This window comes from Alosa sapidissima, chromosome 5, assembly GCF_018492685.1.
Source record: "Alosa sapidissima isolate fAloSap1 chromosome 5, fAloSap1.pri, whole genome shotgun sequence".
Classification (NCBI taxonomy): Eukaryota; Metazoa; Chordata; class Actinopteri; order Clupeiformes; family Clupeidae; genus Alosa; species Alosa sapidissima.
Window position 1 is genome coordinate 19,584,994 of NC_055961.1, and position 16,685 is coordinate 19,601,678.

The window sequence follows — 16,685 nt, forward strand, 5'->3', positions numbered from 1 at the left end:
AAAACAATGAGGCACACAATTAGACAGCATGACTCAACATCACACTAATTCCTGTCTTATGAAAACGACCATTTCTGAAACAAATCATCAATCTTCAAACGGCGACTCAGCGATTAATATCTCCATCTAATGATTTCTGCGGAAACACAAACAAATCATCACTTTTAAAGGGCTCTCAAAGGGCATTTCAGCAGAATGCAGGCCAAGGCCAAGTGCCATATCTCACTATGTTAGGGAAAGAGAAAATAAATCCATCAAGTCGCCCAGTTGAAGTCAGTGCATAAAAATAAATGGATGCTTCCTTGGCCCCATTCTACATAATTCATATTACGTTTCATGATTAAATGAAAGGCAATTTTTGTGCAATCCTTTACACAGGCAGACAAATCCGACCAGAAACATAACATCCTTGGTGGAGGCAATTAATAGACAGTCAGAAGGGTGCTGTTATTGCCCCTGACCTGCACACTGATCCAGGCTGCCAGGCTGGCACTGGCAGACAGAGGGCGCTGTGGGGCCAGTGCGCACGCACTGCATGTCCAGCGGACACGCCTGTCCCTCACACAGCTCCAGGGGCACTGGACACGCACCTCCTGTGAACACAAACATACACACACACGTACACACACACACAGACACACACACACACAGCACAGTACAGCACAGGAAATACAGAGGGGTCATGAAAAAAAGACATTCCCCTGGAAGACTATCACTATTTATTTTTTATTCAACTTTCAATACTGTTCAAGTCACTCTCCTTGTGTGTGTGTGTGCGTGTGCGTGTGCGTGTGTGTAATTCTAGTAGTAATAATAGTAATAATTCTACCTGTGCAGGTGCAGCTCTCTGCTGCAGTCGCTGCAGTGGTAACAATATTCACAGCAGAAACAGTTGCAATAGTACAGTGATAATTCTACCTGGGCAAGTGCAGCTCTCTGCTAAAGGTGGCTGCAGTGGTAACAATAACGGCAGAAACAGTAGTAATGTGCCGTAATAGCTCTACCTGGGCAGGTGCATCTCTCTGTCCTGGTGAAGCGCGGCGACACCAGGCTGACCTGGGCGGTGCTGTAGGTGACCAGTGAGCTGGGGTCCAGCGTCAGGCTCTGCTCACACACCTGGTCCCCTGAGCACTCCAGCCCTCCCGAACAGCTCTGATCCAGAACGCCCACCAGCTTGGCCACCCCGCTCAGTGCCTCGCCCACGTCCCCAAGCCGCAGGGCCAGCTCGCTGGGGCTGTAGAACCCCCCGTCCGGGCTCTCCACCGCCAGCAGAACCTCCAGGAGCGCCCCCCGACCCACAGGCTGGACGCTTAGCAGGTGGACGGGGTCCTGCCCTGGCGGGGGGACGTTGCCCGCGGCAACAGTGGTGGTGGTGGTGGTGGACCCTGACCCGACCAGGCTCTGCAGGATGGCCCTCATCTTGGGCAGGTGGATCCCCACGAAGTCCTCAGGGCTGACGTCCTGGAAGCGGAGAGTAGCCCCCGAGCGCACCATCTCGTCCGTGGCCTGCTCCACCACCACAGTGACGTCGGTGGTCACCGAGAAGCGGCCGTCGCTCACCGTGGCGTTCAGGAAGTAGCGCCCGGGCTCCAGGCCGGCCAGTGCCACGATCTTGCCGTCCTGCCGGTTGATCTTGAACAGGCTCTTGGGCCGCGGCCGCTGTGTGAAGGAGAGGACGTCGTTGACGTCGCGGTCGGTAGCGAAGATGCGGCCGATCACGCCGCCAGGGAACGCGTCCGTGGGCATGACCACCCTGATGTCCAGGGGGTTGGTCACAGGCTTGAACAGGCTGTCCCCGATGGCACGCACAAACACAAATGAGCTGGACGATAAAGGAGGCTTCCCCGAGTCGCTCGCCTAAACAATATCAACGACAATATCAACAACAAACAATAAACAAGCACCCATAGAAAGACAGAAGAATATCAACTGGTGTTGAATATTCATCAACTGCATATTCAATGTTCTGTAAGATAGCTAACTTTGTCTCTTTTGCTGTACTGTATATGCTGTCACAACAACTGAAGTAAAAAAAAACAGAACTACAGTATAGGTATACTGTGCACATCTATATGCAGCAAAATCACATGTTGAGAATAACTTTCCAAATGACACCAGCCAGTTTGACTCATCAGAACTGAACCCATTTACGGTTAGAGCAAATAAAACAGATGCTGTAAATTTCTTCAGTGATCTCACCTGGACTTCCAAAGTGTACTCTCTGGTGGTCTCTGGACCAATCATGCGGCTGGAGCGGAGCTCTCCTAATTGGTCGATGACGAAGGTTCCATCCTCGTTGCCAGACAGGATGCTGAACTCAAAAGGAGGGCCATTACGAGGCGAGTCTTTGTCCGTCACCATCAGTTTCAGGATGCTGGTGCCCACTGGTTGGTCCAACTGCAGTTCAACCCAAAAGACCAAAGTTCATTTGACCATATTCCATCATATTGAATTTAAAGATGACACCAAAACTAGTTGCCTAATAAAAGCAGACCACAAAAAGTGGCAAATTGTTGAATAGTGCTTTACAAACTCTTCTCATATAAATAGGAAGATGTTCATAAATCTGATAACCCAGTCACATGTTAAAATTCCTATGAAATCAAATTCACAGTCTACAAAGAGAGAAGGTAAATGAGTTGAAAGGAACCTTTAAAAAGCATACAAATGTTATTCATTTTGGGTGGAGATCAGCTATGTGAATACTGTACATGGCATGCTACCACTAACATAAAAGCTCTCGAACATGTCCATTTTGTCAAAGTAGCTCTCGGAGGAAAAAAGGTTGGAGAGCCCTGCTCTACACATATAAATAGGAAAGGAACCAGGTGCCCTCAACATAATGGCATTTAGATACAGATACCAGGTGCCCTCAACATAATGGCATTTAGATACAGATACCAGGTAACACTCAACATAATGGCATTTAGATACAGATACCAGGTAACACTCAACATAATGGCATTTAGATACAGATACCAGGTAACACTCAACATAATGGCATTTAGATACAGATACCAGGTAACACTCAACATAATGGCATTTAGATACAGATACCAGGTAACACTCAACATCTGTTTGTGCTTATGCCAAATGGTATGTTGAGGTGCTTATGCCAAATGGTACTGTATGTTGAGATCCTTATGCCAAATGGTATGTTGAGGTGCTTATGCCAAATGGTACTGTATGTTGAGATCCTTATGCCAAATGGTATGTTGAGGTGCTTATGCCAAATGGTACTGTATGTTGAGATCCTTATGCCAAATGGTATGTTGAGGTGCTTATGCCAAATGGTATGTTGAGGTGCTTATGCCAAATGGTATGTTGAGGTGCTTATGCCAAATGGTACTGTATGTTGAGATCCTTATGCCAAATGGTATGTTGAGGTGCTTATGCCAAGTGGTATTTTGAGGTGATCCTCGATATGAGAGGGCATGTATGTGATGGAGGACTCTGTGGTGCCCGCTGATGCCGGCTGGAGGCACTCTGGGATAGCAGGTGAGACCGGTGTGCCCACCTGGATGACAGCAGTGGCATTGGCTGGGGAGAAGACGGGCGGGTTGTCATTCACGTCAGAAATCTCCACGTTGATGGTGACGGTGGAGGACATGGCCGGAGAGCCGCTGTCAAACGCCTGGACAGCCAGGGAGTAGCTGGAGACCTGGGAGAGTGGGGACACGAGACAAGGACATTTACAGCAAAAAATAAAATAAATAAATAAAAAATACAAAAAGGAAACATCAAAACAGGTTCTGAGGCGAAGCCGAGGAGACAGAATGGTGTCAAAAAAGCACTGAAACAGCAGAGCTACACAGCTCTATAAAAACCCCAAAACAAACACCAGAGAGCTGCCACACACAAATGCACGCATACAGGCACACACACACCAGTTAAAATTTAATTTCATATCAGAGGGGTATTTGTTATACTGTATTTGTGATTTCGGTGTATATGAAGGTATACGTCATATTCTTCAACCTCCAAATCTGTCTGTGTGTAAGTTGAATGAGCTATTAGTCCAAGAGCATTAGCTCAAAATTGAGTCAAACCCGGAACAAATTAGTAACAAGCTGAATTTTTCAGGATATGTTCAGAATACCTTTAAGAATAACATACTAAAAGTCCCCGTAAATGCCCCTTGTGCTTTCTGAGATATTCAAGATGGCGTCCAAAATTGCCGCTATTTGGAGATTTTTCCATATCTCAGGCTTAAAACATAATACAAATGCAATAAAAATGTTTAAATATAAGTTTTTTCATACAAGGAATCCAAATTCACCATTGACACACTGCTAAAATTAAAGTTAACCAAGATTACAAGGTCAATGTGACACAAAATTCACATAGTGTACCCATTAAGCCCAGGCACCATTTAAGCCCATTTGTAACTTTGTAAATTTGTAATTTTTTTGAAAAAGAGGGGCCTGTCTAATGCTATTCATTATTTTGTCTAATCACACAATGTCTTTATTATGTTAGTTTTTATTTGGCACCAATCACATTTGTCAATATTGAATAAGGCTCACTTACATCTGTGCAGTCTCAAGGTGGCTCAGATAAAGTCGCTTCAAAACTTTGGTGTTTTCGAACTCCTCAGATAGAGCCTCTTTTCAATTATTTTCAGCCACTGACTAAGTATGTAGATTCATATTATGTAAATTGGGAGATTATTGTTTGTTTTGTGTGTATAAACAGGTAGTTCAGTGTCATTTTTTACCATTTGGCTTTATGTAGAAAGATGAGTTATGCTAGTTAGCGCAGTGAGCAAACCAGTGTCAATAGTCAATACATGTAGCCCTACTGATAGATATGTAACGGGAGTATTTTGCTCTCCATAAATATCCTCTGCGTTGTGTTTTTAAAAGAAAAGTTGAAATAATGCAACATGACGTTCGAACTGGGTCTTACTGAATTTGTTTATTTTCGTACACAGGCTATCACATTCAGGTGCTCCTGTTGCGTGAAATCTGACAAGCCAGCCTGGGGTAGTGGGACACTTACTGTAGTTAAAAGTTAATTTTCGCGGAGCATAGCCCCACGTAACACCTACATCACACCCCCTTACCCTTAGATTCCCGTGGGAAAATAAAGAAAATACAAAAACTCCAAAAAGAAAAGCACAACTCGTGGGGAAATTCAGGGAAACAACATTAACCCTGCTACAGATACACTGCATAAGGATTAAAAATGTTGAGTGTACAAACTATATGTTTTCTGATTTATTTTACAAAAACAAAATAAGGATTTGGATGGGTGAAATAATATTTTAGCCCACCTTGGAAAAAGGCTTTTTTTGAACATAAAAAAATGCCTTTTTCCAAGGTGGGCTGAAATGGTACAGTGACCCAAAAAACAGCTAGCGTAAGCTAAGTTAAAATAAGAATTCCTTGTTAATTCAGAGTTTGGCAAAAGAGGAATAACTATTATGGCAAGGTTTAAAGCATATTTAGGCTACAGGCATTTCTGTATACATTTGATCATGTTTATAAACCATCTTAATGTCTATGAAAAATATGTGAACTTAGAAGGTTCAAATCTCTCATGTCGTGAGCGACTTGCGCGACAAAAACAACAGATTTATTATTTAGCAGCTGCATTTTACCAGTGACAAAAGTGATTTTCTCTTGGTCTGAGCGCATAGTTAGACAACAATGAGACCGCAAATTTCCCTCTATAACCTTTATAATGTAATAGCACATAATATTATATATAATGCTGACTTCATATAATGTAGCACCAATGCCAGCTTTACTAGATGATGAGGGAGAAACTGAAGAATCAACACCAATTTCTGATGATAAGGATGATGACTGAAGTGATTTATTATTATGAAATGTCTCCATTCAATAAACTAATGATGAACTTGACTTACTTACCCTAAACAACATATATTTTGACCTTTTAATTACATTTGTATCAGGTTTTAAGCCAGAGATACGGAAAATCTCCAAATGGCGGCCATTTTGGACGCCATCTTGAATATCTCAGAGAGCACAAGGGGGATTCACGAGACTTTTAGTATGTCATTCCTAAAGGTATTCTGAACATATCCTGAAAAATTCAGCTTGTTACTAATTTGTTCCGGGTGTAACCCTTTTACTACTGGACTATATTCTATGTCAACACTGATGAGTATAGTTTTTCAGTAGAATACTTAGCTTGTAATACACACATAAACATTAGTTATGGAAAGTAAATTAGTAAAGTGTGAAATACTGTTATGTCCAACACAAAGTGTTAAATCCTTAGGGTCTGACCGTTTCTCTGTCTAGTTCCTTGTTGACTTTGAGGAGTCCTGTTATGGGGTCAATCCAGAACTGGTTCCTGCGGTCGCCCCTCAGAATGGAGTAAGTGATGCGTCCATTCACCTGGCTGTCCATGTCCTCGGCCATCAACTAAAAGCCAAACAACACAAACACACAAATATAAGACATAAAAAAAATGTTTAAAGGTGCTCATTGGGGTCAGGAATTCAAATTAAGTAGAAAAAGCAAATCCAAGGCACTCTTCTTTCACAAAAATATTTTAAAAGCTTTTATTTCAATTGTGATTTCATGATAGAAAAATTAAAAACATGTAAATAGTGTAGAGAAACAACCCACGCGTAGCGGCACAGACAGCATTCTTTAGGAAGTGAAGACACAAACATACTCAGGAAAATAATAAAAAACACAATTAAAGGCAGAGTATAACATAGAGCAAGCAACACATCTGCTGTCAGAAATGTGAAACATTTGATTATAAAACGTATGATTTTGCAAGGACATTTATGACAACACCTTAAAAGCTAGCTTAGTTTCCAACTCCTTTCAAAGCCTTACTTTCCATCTTTCATATTCATGCACGATTTAAAACTCTATGTTAGTAGTCATTAACAAGCTGGATTAATTACCCTGATCACTGTCTCCCCGATGCTGGCGTCCTCGCTAATTATTACGTTGTATATTTCCTCGCTGAAGGAGGGGGCGTTATCGTTCACGTCCATCAGCTCGATGGTTACCATTGCAGTGGTGCTCAGGGGTGGGTTCCCGCCGTCCCAGGCTTCCACATTCAGGAAGTAATCCTTACACACCTCGAAGTCCAGATCATCGGCTATGGTGATGGTGCCTGGGCAAGGATAGGGGCCAGTGAGAGCAGAGACCACACACAAACACATTACATTTATATTGCACTTTATCACATACCCAAAGTGCTTTATAACGAAGGGGCGTGTACCTGACAAACACCAAAGTGTTTGAAACATAATAATTGAATCGCTTTTGGGAGCCAAAAAGACAATGGTGGATTTCTTTCCTTTTCCTGCGTACCTCACTTTAACCACTTCTAATATTTAGCATTCTCCTGGGAGATGCCTGGTAGCTGTAGACTACTGAGACTAGTAAATTACATGTAATTTCAGATATACACAAGAGAGGTGGTACATTTCTAGTGATATAGGTATGGGATCTCCCAGAGTGGCCAATCAACAACCCACCCTATTTACCATCAAACCAAAATCACCTACAAAGCAACATTTGCAGGCAAAAAACATCACCAACAGAACTGCTTTCTGAGAACTGCGAGAGTATTTCACTGGTGTTATCAAGTCACTCCGACAGTAAAATAAAATTCTATTCTTTGGGGCATATAATTACTATTAAAAATTCCCTCTGTTGCACGCACGATTTGTTTATCCAGCACCGGCTTTGCAAATAACATGTCCACAGACAAGGTAGAATATTTTGCATGACTTATAAAAGTACGATGTATTGCGACATCAGATGCAAGTCAAATTTGTAGTTTCTTATGTCTCATTCCATCGAACTACAGATCCACTACCCGATCTGGCAAACTTACTGTACATAGTGCGGTAGCCGATAGAGGGCCGCGAAGCGAATGCAGAATTGCCGTTCACCCTGTTACGAGTTGATGAACCACTGAAACGATTTTGGAAACATTATTTTAAGGTACAAAAAACTCTTTGGTGTTGCTTTAAGGATGACTGGTGTTCAAAAAAAAGATGATCCACACACCAGTCTGAGGAAAAGTTGGCGGCTCGAAACGTCACAAACCAAATGACGTTAACACTATAAATGGGAGCTATATGATGTGACCTATGACTCTTTTGAATACCGATTGTTTCCGATCCTGCACCCAGCCCAAATCGGCCTGGAGAGGTGCGTTAACTTACAATGCTTCTTCATGGACGACTGGTGGCCCTTAAAGTCTGACCTCTGACCTCTGGCTACGTCGATAGCAAACTTCCTTAAAGTCTGACCTCTCACCTTTGGCTACGTCAATAGCAAACTTCCCCTCCTCGTTGCCAGAGCGGATGCTGTAATAGATCTCGCCATTGGCTCCAATATCGTCGCTCGCGGCAAACACTCGCAGCACCTCGGCGCCCACAGCAACGTCTTCTGGAATGGTGACGGCGTAATCCGGCTTCTGGAAGACGGGTGGGTTGTCGTTGACGTCCAGAACCATGACGGTGAGGTCCACCACGGAGGACAGAGCACCCTCGGCAGCATCGCGGTCAGACGCCTGCACCCTGATCTTAAACATTTCCTGCGACTCTCTGTCCAAAGACTTTTCCAGAACAACGACACCAGAGGAGGCGTCGATGGAAAACACGCCGTCAGCAGAGTCAAGCAGAGAGTACACCACCTTCCTGTTTACACCTAAATAACAAAGAAACAAAGAAACAAACAAACAGGAAATAAAGATGTTTAATGCCTTAAGGCTCCATCACCTCAAAGGACAATACGTTAGGGAATACTAAGATGTTCAGACATTTTCTTAGTGTTACACGGCAAAGGAAAACGTAGAATTTAGTATCAAACTATATTTAGATGGGCTATCACGATAAGGATTGAGGGTTAGATTAATTGATAAGTACACAACCTGACTTAGATGACTATTCTCAAAATAAGGTATTTTATATCAATAGTTACTGATACCCCAAACTAATAACAAAATCTAAACAGATATTCCAGGATACCCAAACACACACAAAAGTAATACAGATAAAAGTGTGTACTAACCTTCGTCAAGGTCGTTGGCTTGCAGCCGAGTGATGAGCGCTTTGGGAGAGGCGTTCTCAAAGACACTGGCCAGGTACTGAGTGAACGTGAAGGAGGGTGGGTTGTCATTCACGTCCAGCACAGTCAGGGAGATCTCGGAGCGACAGAACAGGCCCCCTCCGTCTGCAGCCTGGGCTATCAGCTTATAGACGGGAATCCTTTCCCGGTCAAGGGCATTGGCTATCTTCAACTCACCTGAGTGGCAGGAGGAGAGGGGAGAGCTATTAGAAAGACACAGACAAACAGACAGACATGCGAATGCGCACACACACACACACACACACACACACACATACATACACACAGACTGACACAAATACACAGACAACTATACACACACACACACATCTGCGCACACACACACAGCAATCATATGGGCAGGTTTAAGTCAAAAAGTTACTGAATGAACTTCCTATAACTATAAAACAAATAAACAAACAACAACAAAGGCCAAACAAACACCTTTCAGTTCTCATTTCAGTTCTTGTTCAAGTGAATTGTCAGATACTGTACCTGTATTGGCATCCATATAGAAGTCCTCCACTCCAATGCCAAATAGTGAATACTGAATGTCTGCATTGGTGCCAACATCATTGTCTGTGGCGACCACGGTTAGGATGCCTTTGTTGATGGGCACATCTTCAGGGATTAAGCTCTCATAGAGATCCTGGCACGACGACATCCACAGAGACAGCTCACAAGACAGGCAGGTAATAAAATACACATACCAAAGATACTTACAGCACATGTTTATGTTACATGTTTGTAGTTATCCTTTTTTATCTAGAGTTAATGTTTTTATCTAGAGCAGGGGTCTCCAACCTTTTTGGGAATGAGGGCTACCTGAAGACCCGAAATCATATGGAGGGCTACTCATTTAAAACAAACATACCCTCACCCCTTTTTTGCGAGGGTAGTCCTCCTAAATAATAGGCCTATGTGATTTTTACTTTTAAATTATCAAGATTATGCAGGCCTATACGTCTTTATATATTAAGTAGGGTTGCAAAATTCCCGGGAATTTTCAAAGTTGGAAACTTTCCATGGGAACTAAAGGGAATATATGGGAATTAACAGGAATAAACAGGATTTAATGGGAATAAACTGGGAATTTCTAATATGGCAAGCTAGTCTATAACAGGGAACTTAAATGTAGTGGACAAAACCCCATCTTGCAGCATAATATTAGTTAAAACAATCTGATTTAATGCAATTTCAGTCGAATTTCTACCCTGCACATAAGTCAATCACATGCACACAGCAATCAGCATAGGCTAGACATAAAGGAAACCTATGGTGCGTTCATGTGCGTGGGAAAAAAATGTTGTTGAGTGGTGTATCTTGGGCAGTTCAGTGTTGCTAGTTTAGCACGCTAGTAAACCATAGGCAGAGAATGGGATTCCCACTAGCATGCTAGCTAGCTTTGTATGCTAAGCTAAGCGAAAATACGAACATAAACAAAATGTTAATGTTTGTATATGAAACAGTTTGTATGAATTACCCAAAATTCCCAGTTAATTCCCTAAAATTCCCATTATTTCCCAGAATTTCCTTTAATTCCATGAAAGTTTCCAATTTTGAATATCTCCAAAATTCCCCAGCTTAACTTCCAATGGTAAGTTTCCGGAAAGTTTCCGGAAATTTACCGGAAATGTTCCGCCCCTTTGCAACCCTAATATTAAGCAACTGTATTTTCAAATTTAATATCAATAACCTATGCAACACTACCAATATTTTTGTTCAGTTTGTTAATTTCAAAGTTTGCATGGGGAATCTAATCTATTTTTTTTTTGTTTTACAAAAAAAACTATCTTTTTGTGCAATTAATAATTTGGGTTACCCAATTTATACCCACCCACCATTATGAATTCAGGGGTTGTTTAAGTTCTGATTTCAGTGGACAATTCGGTTTTAACATTTCAATAGTAATCGCCCACACCACCCTAACATATGAAAACTCCTTTTAAAGTTATTGCACAGCTGAAATGATCCATGATCTGACAAAAAAGGGTAATGCACAGTCCTGCTCAGTCATGCATGCTATAACATTTTCAGCGCTATTATACGGCAGTTGCCTACGGAGGAGAAAAGGCCTGTGAGCTAAAGCAATTGTTTTTCAGTCCTTGAACAATCATGCAAGAACCGTATTTGACGAACATGGAATGGCCACAGAACTTTAGCAAAGATATGCTTCCATTGGCTACACCAGACAAGCACGTTTTTTCCCCCTTTACTGTCTATGCGTGCGAGCAGCGTGTATGCGCTCCGCTTCCGTTGTTGTTTAAAGATTGAATGGGAAACGGATTTGGAGCCAAAGGCTAAAATTTAACGCAGCTACAATTTGTAAGGTATCACCAATATCAATTTAATGTTACAGATGTATGGCTACATACATTCTTAAAATGGTTCTGGTCTAGACTTAAATATCTATTGAAAACTTCACAATGGAGCATGTTTTTAGAGCGTGATCTGCAGGCGACCTGTTGGCTATTTTTAGAAAGTGCGCTGGGGGCGCCTCATAGCCGTCCCGCGGGCTACCTGGTGCCCGCGGGCACCGTGTTGGAGACCACTGATCTAGAGTGCATCTTACAAAAGTAACAATGTAACATACTTATGTGATTGCCTGGACATGGTTCATAGTATAATATAGTCCTGATGTATTTAGCTTGTGTAAGTTATGATAGAGAACCTCTGGTACAACACTTACATAAATGCTTTCATCTAAATAAAAAAATACCTTTTTGTGAGTAAGTAAGGTAACACTGTACATGTATACGACTTCGTCTTTGTTACTATTTAATTACCAGAACAGCTTCAAATTCAAACAATGACATCATGTGAAAACTGTATGATGTTTTAAGGAATATAGGAAAGGGACATTTGCACACCTTCTCACACACAGGGCTGTTGTCATTGGCATCCATGATTGTGACCTCAACTCCCACCGTGGTCATGAAGAGGCCGTCACTGGCCGTGATGTTAAGGACGTACAGGTCCTGCGCTTCACGGTCAAGCGGGCGCTTCACAAACACTTTCCACTCTCCCTTCACTGGGGTGAGAGCAAAAGCTCCTTTGGGATTGCCACCTATGGAAATATATATGGAAAAATAAACAGACATCCAGTACATTAATGATTAATAATGATTAATAATACACATTGTAATTCCAGATTACAGTACATGTGCCAAAACACAAAGGTTAATGAATTATAAAGGTGACTGATATTTAGTTGAAGCTTTTATCAAATTGCCATGGACCCCCAATGGTAGGTTCGGAGCAGACCGATAGTCGGTGCAAAGGCTGCTCCATCATACCACAGAATCATAATATGTTTAATTGTTTATATTTATATTGATAACCAACTTGCAACATTGCAAAGGGGAAACAAAAGGGAAATCACCTTAGATATGAATCAATGCCTCACACTCAATGATTTCAACTGTCCTAAGCAAATCTCTCAACATCTTCCAACACAAAAACATACACACTTTATAATGATGAGCTTTTTCTCACCTGCAATGTGGAAACTGACGAGGCGGTTCTGGTCCGAAGTGTCTCCATCTCTGGTGCTCAGGACTGCCACAACCTCCCCAGGTGGGTCGCTCTCCCTTACCGCACCCCTGTAGTAGTCCCTCTCAAAAGTTGGTGGGTTGTCGTTCACGTCAGCAACAGTAACGCTCACCACAGCTGTGGAGGACAACGACACAAGCTCCCCGAGATCAGAGGCCACAATGCTGAAAGCATAAGAGGGGGACGTCTCATGGTCCAATACTCCGACGGTGGTGATCCATCCTGTCTTACTGTCAATAGCAAACATCGAGTTGGTACTAGATATCGGGTCCATCACTGCATTATCAATCGTCCCAAGGCTGTAGGTGACCTGCCCATTGGACCCCCAATCGGGGTCTAGAGCCCTCACCTGGATCACCCTGGTGCCAATGGGCAATCCCTCCATGACCATGGCCACGTACGAGCTCGTCTCAAAGGTGGGCTGATTGTCGTTGATGTCCAGGACCTTCACCTCCACGTCCACCACGGAGATGGACTCGACAAAGTCCTGCCTCATAGTGGCCGAGACCTTGAAGCGGAAGTTGCTGACAGCCTCGTAATCCAGCGCCTTCACTAGCCGGATGAGTCCTGTTTCTCGCTCGACTAGAAACGTGCTTCCGAGATTGCTCTCCACGGTTTCTCCATTCACCACGGCAAACATTCCGGTCTGACCAAGGCTCAGGTAGACGGAACCCAGCGCTGATCCTGCAGGCGTATCTTCTGGTACCGTAAACGAGTACTGAGGCTGGGTGAAGGAGGGAATGGTTGCTTCAGGAGGGAGCACATGGATGAAGGCCGAGACAAGGGAGTGTTTGGCAGGGGTTCCTCCATCTGTGGCTTTGACGAAGAATGACAAGACCGTTCCTCTTAGGTGCGCCACGCTGCCCTTGGTCACCATCCAGCCGCTGTCCGGCTCTATCTCCAAAACATCCACAAGGGGAAGCCGGGCCTCGCTGTAGAGCGAGTAACTCACCCGGCCGTTAGTCCCCACATCAGGGTCCTGGGCTTGGATCTGAGTCACCAGAGAGCCCATGGGGGCATTCGCTTTGATGCTCACCCTGTACTCCACGGCACGGAAACGAGGGGCATTGTCATTTTCATCGGCAAGTATCACACGAACAGTGCAGAAGGACGCTCGACCTCCCCCATCCAACGCCATTACAGTTAGCACTATGTCTCTGTTCGCCGGGCTCTCTCTGTCAAGCTTCTGTGCTGTAGTGATCAGACCGTCCGGAGCTATGTTGAACTGAGTCTTCCCAATGTCGTTGATGAACGAGTACACAATCTGTCCAAAGAGCCCAGAGTCCTCGTCTGTTGCTCTCACTTGTATAACCCGGGAACCGGCTGGGGCATTTTCTCTCACCTCGGCCAGGTAGAACCTCTGGTTGAACACCGGGCTGTAAAGGTTAGCCCCAAGAACGCGGATGTTTACCTGCGCAGTGCTCGTGAACACACCATCAGAGACGGACACGTTCAGGTTGTAGAGAGATTTCATTCCCTGTCGACGCTGATTGGATAGAGTGATGATTCCCGTTTCAGCGCCCATGAAGAAGTTCATCCTGTCGTCTCCTGAGAGGATGCTGTATCTCAATCGGTCTGCATCCGAGCTGTCTGAATCTGACGCCTGGACACAGGTCACAAAATGGCCCCTCGAAGCAAGTTCACTCACAAAGGCATCGTAGAGTGGTTGATTAAACGCTGGAGGATTGTCATTAGTGTCAATGACCAGGACGGTGACAGAAACCTCACTGCTTTGTGCAGGGTCCCCATTGTCTGTTGCTCTTACGATGAAGCCATAACGCTGTGTTTGCTCATAATCAAGCATGCGGGTGGTCAGGACAAGCCCACTGCTGCTGTCAACAATAAAATACTCTGTGCTGTTGAAGGCATCGGACAAAATTTGGTAGCGGATCAAATTGTTCTTCTCCGAATCTTTGTCAGTGGCCAAGATCTGCAGAACAGCAGAACTGATCATTGAATTCTCAGCAATCGTGGCTGTGTAAGATGACTTCTCGAAGATGGGAGCGTTGTCGTTAACATCCAGCACAGCAATGTCCACATCAACCTCTGACCTCGCCCCCGTAACAGTGTCTGTGGATCGCACTGTTAAGCGGTAGTAGGGGTTGACCTCAAAATCTAAAGGGTAGACAACACTGATGACCCCGGTGTCGAAGCCAATGTCAAACTGAAGGAAGGGGTCTCCGTCCACAATTGTGTATATGATATTCTGACCCTCAGGGCTGGTGGCATTGATGCTGAGAATAGGGGTCGATACTGGGATGTCCTCTAGGACTGATATTCCATAAAAGGGCTTTTCAAAAACAGGCATTGCCTTGTTAACGACTGTTATAGGCACATCCACAGCAGTGAAGAGTGACGGATAGCCTCCGTCCCAGGCAAGGACAACCACTTTATATTCAACGTTTGACAGATCAGCATCGAAGGACCTTTTCAAGAGAAGCTCACCAGTTAGACGGTTGACCTCAAAGTTCCTGTGCTCCTCTTTCAGTGTGTAGAACACCTCTCCATTGACCCCTTTGTCACGGTCTGTGGCAGACACCTTGAAAATTAGCGAGCCAGGCTCAGCATCCACTTGCACAGTGGCGTAGTATGGCAAGCCAATGAACTCTGGGGCATTGTCGTTTACATCCTCCACCTGAACAGTAATAGTCACCCTCGCCACTCGCAATCGGTCATACTCCCTACTAGCCTCCACCACCAAGTCATACGACTCCTGTTCCTCACGGTCAAACGGTATCCCTGTGGTCTGGATGACTCCTGATGTGGGTCTAACCGCGAAGCGAACCCCAGCGTTCAAGAGGGTGTACTTCAGGGGCTCGTTAAGCCGGCTGCCAACGGCGTTGACCACAGCGACCGTGGTGACGTTCACGTTGTTCTCCAGCACTGAGGACACATAGGAAGGCTGGCTGAAAACAAGTCCGCTGTCCATGGATTCCCTCACAACCACTGTCACCAATGCCGTGCTGAAGAAACGCCCGTCGGAAGCTTTCACATTAAAGCGGTAGCGGTCCTTGGAGAGACTGCTGTTTCTCACCGAGAGCACACCGGTTGAAGGGTCCATGGCAAACTGGTCTATGCTGTTGTCAGCCAGGGAGTAGATGAGGTCACTACCCTGTCCACTCAAGTCTGGGTCAGAGGCCTCGACTCTTAGGGTCTCCACACCAGCATAGGTAGGGAGGAGCAGGACGGCGTCATAGGCCTCCTGGGAAAACTTGGGGGGAGAGTCGTTTGTGTTTGTGATCTTAATGACAACCTCTGCAAGTCTCTCAGCAGTCAGCTGAGGCCTCCCACTATCCCTCACGTTGACCCGAAAGTAAAACTCTGAGGAGGTCTCGTAGTCTAAGTTGGCAATGGTCCTGACCGATCCTGTTCCGGAATCCACAGTGAAAAACGATTTGGCGGTATCTTCGACAATATCGAAGACCAGGAGGGCATTCTGGTTCCGGTCTGCATCCACAGCCTGGATCACCAGCGGGCTGCCATTCTCACTCATAACCACGCTGTTAACGGGTGCAGCCTCACTGATAGTTCCTGTGTACCTCAGCTGCCAGAACACCGGCGGGTTGTCATTGTCATCCACTATCTGTATGGAGACAGTGGCATTGGAGGCTATCTCTGCCATGTTAACCGCCTCAATGATAAGGGTGTAGAATGCCGAAGCCTCAAAGTCAAGGAGCCTTTGCGTCGTAATGACCCCAGTGTAGCGGTTGATGCCAAATCTCCTTTCGCTGTTTCCCTGGACAATGTCATAGATGAGTGCCGTTCGGCTGATCGCACTGACGGTGGTGACATAGCTCCCTACTGCTACGTTCTCTGTAATTTCAGCTTGGTACTCCTGTTGGGTAAACTTGGGGCTGGAGATGACGGACAGAGCGACAGCGATCCTGACTGTGGCAGTGGCACTGAGGGGCGGCGTGCCACCATCGATCGCCCGCACCGTGACCGTGTAGTATCCTACCGAGGTGAGGTCCAACTCTCTGGCCACAGACAGGACTCCAGTGAGTGGGTCGATGTTAAACGCACCCCCTGTGTTTCCTGGTGGAGGGAAAAAGAGCA

At 44.8% G+C, this 16,685-nt stretch overlaps 1 protein-coding gene and 1 long non-coding RNA gene across 4 annotated transcripts in view; one reads left to right on the forward strand and one right to left on the reverse strand.

The window, feature by feature from the left end:
- The window catches only part of LOC121708836, a 139,007-nt gene that overhangs the window by 65,119 nt on the left and 57,203 nt on the right, over positions 1 to 16,685 (forward strand). The window lies entirely within an intron of this gene.
- Positions 1 to 16,685, reverse strand: part of LOC121708831 (protocadherin Fat 3) — a 70,657-nt gene that overhangs the window by 20,816 nt on the left and 33,156 nt on the right. For all 3 annotated transcript variants that reach the window (XM_042091751.1, XM_042091750.1, XM_042091752.1), the window contains exons 11-21: positions 12,573 to 16,664; positions 11,948 to 12,144; positions 9,573 to 9,726; positions 9,021 to 9,254; positions 8,265 to 8,657; positions 6,893 to 7,107; positions 6,258 to 6,395; positions 3,518 to 3,661; positions 2,200 to 2,397; positions 1,005 to 1,857; positions 462 to 593 (exon numbers count right to left, since the gene is read on the reverse strand). In XM_042091751.1, coding sequence (XP_041947685.1) covers positions 462 to 593; positions 1,005 to 1,857; positions 2,200 to 2,397; positions 3,518 to 3,661; positions 6,258 to 6,395; positions 6,893 to 7,107; positions 8,265 to 8,657; positions 9,021 to 9,254; positions 9,573 to 9,726; positions 11,948 to 12,144; positions 12,573 to 16,664 — 6,750 coding nt within the window. The remainder of the gene's footprint in view (positions 1 to 461; positions 594 to 1,004; positions 1,858 to 2,199; positions 2,398 to 3,517; positions 3,662 to 6,257; positions 6,396 to 6,892; positions 7,108 to 8,264; positions 8,658 to 9,020; positions 9,255 to 9,572; positions 9,727 to 11,947; positions 12,145 to 12,572; positions 16,665 to 16,685) is intronic.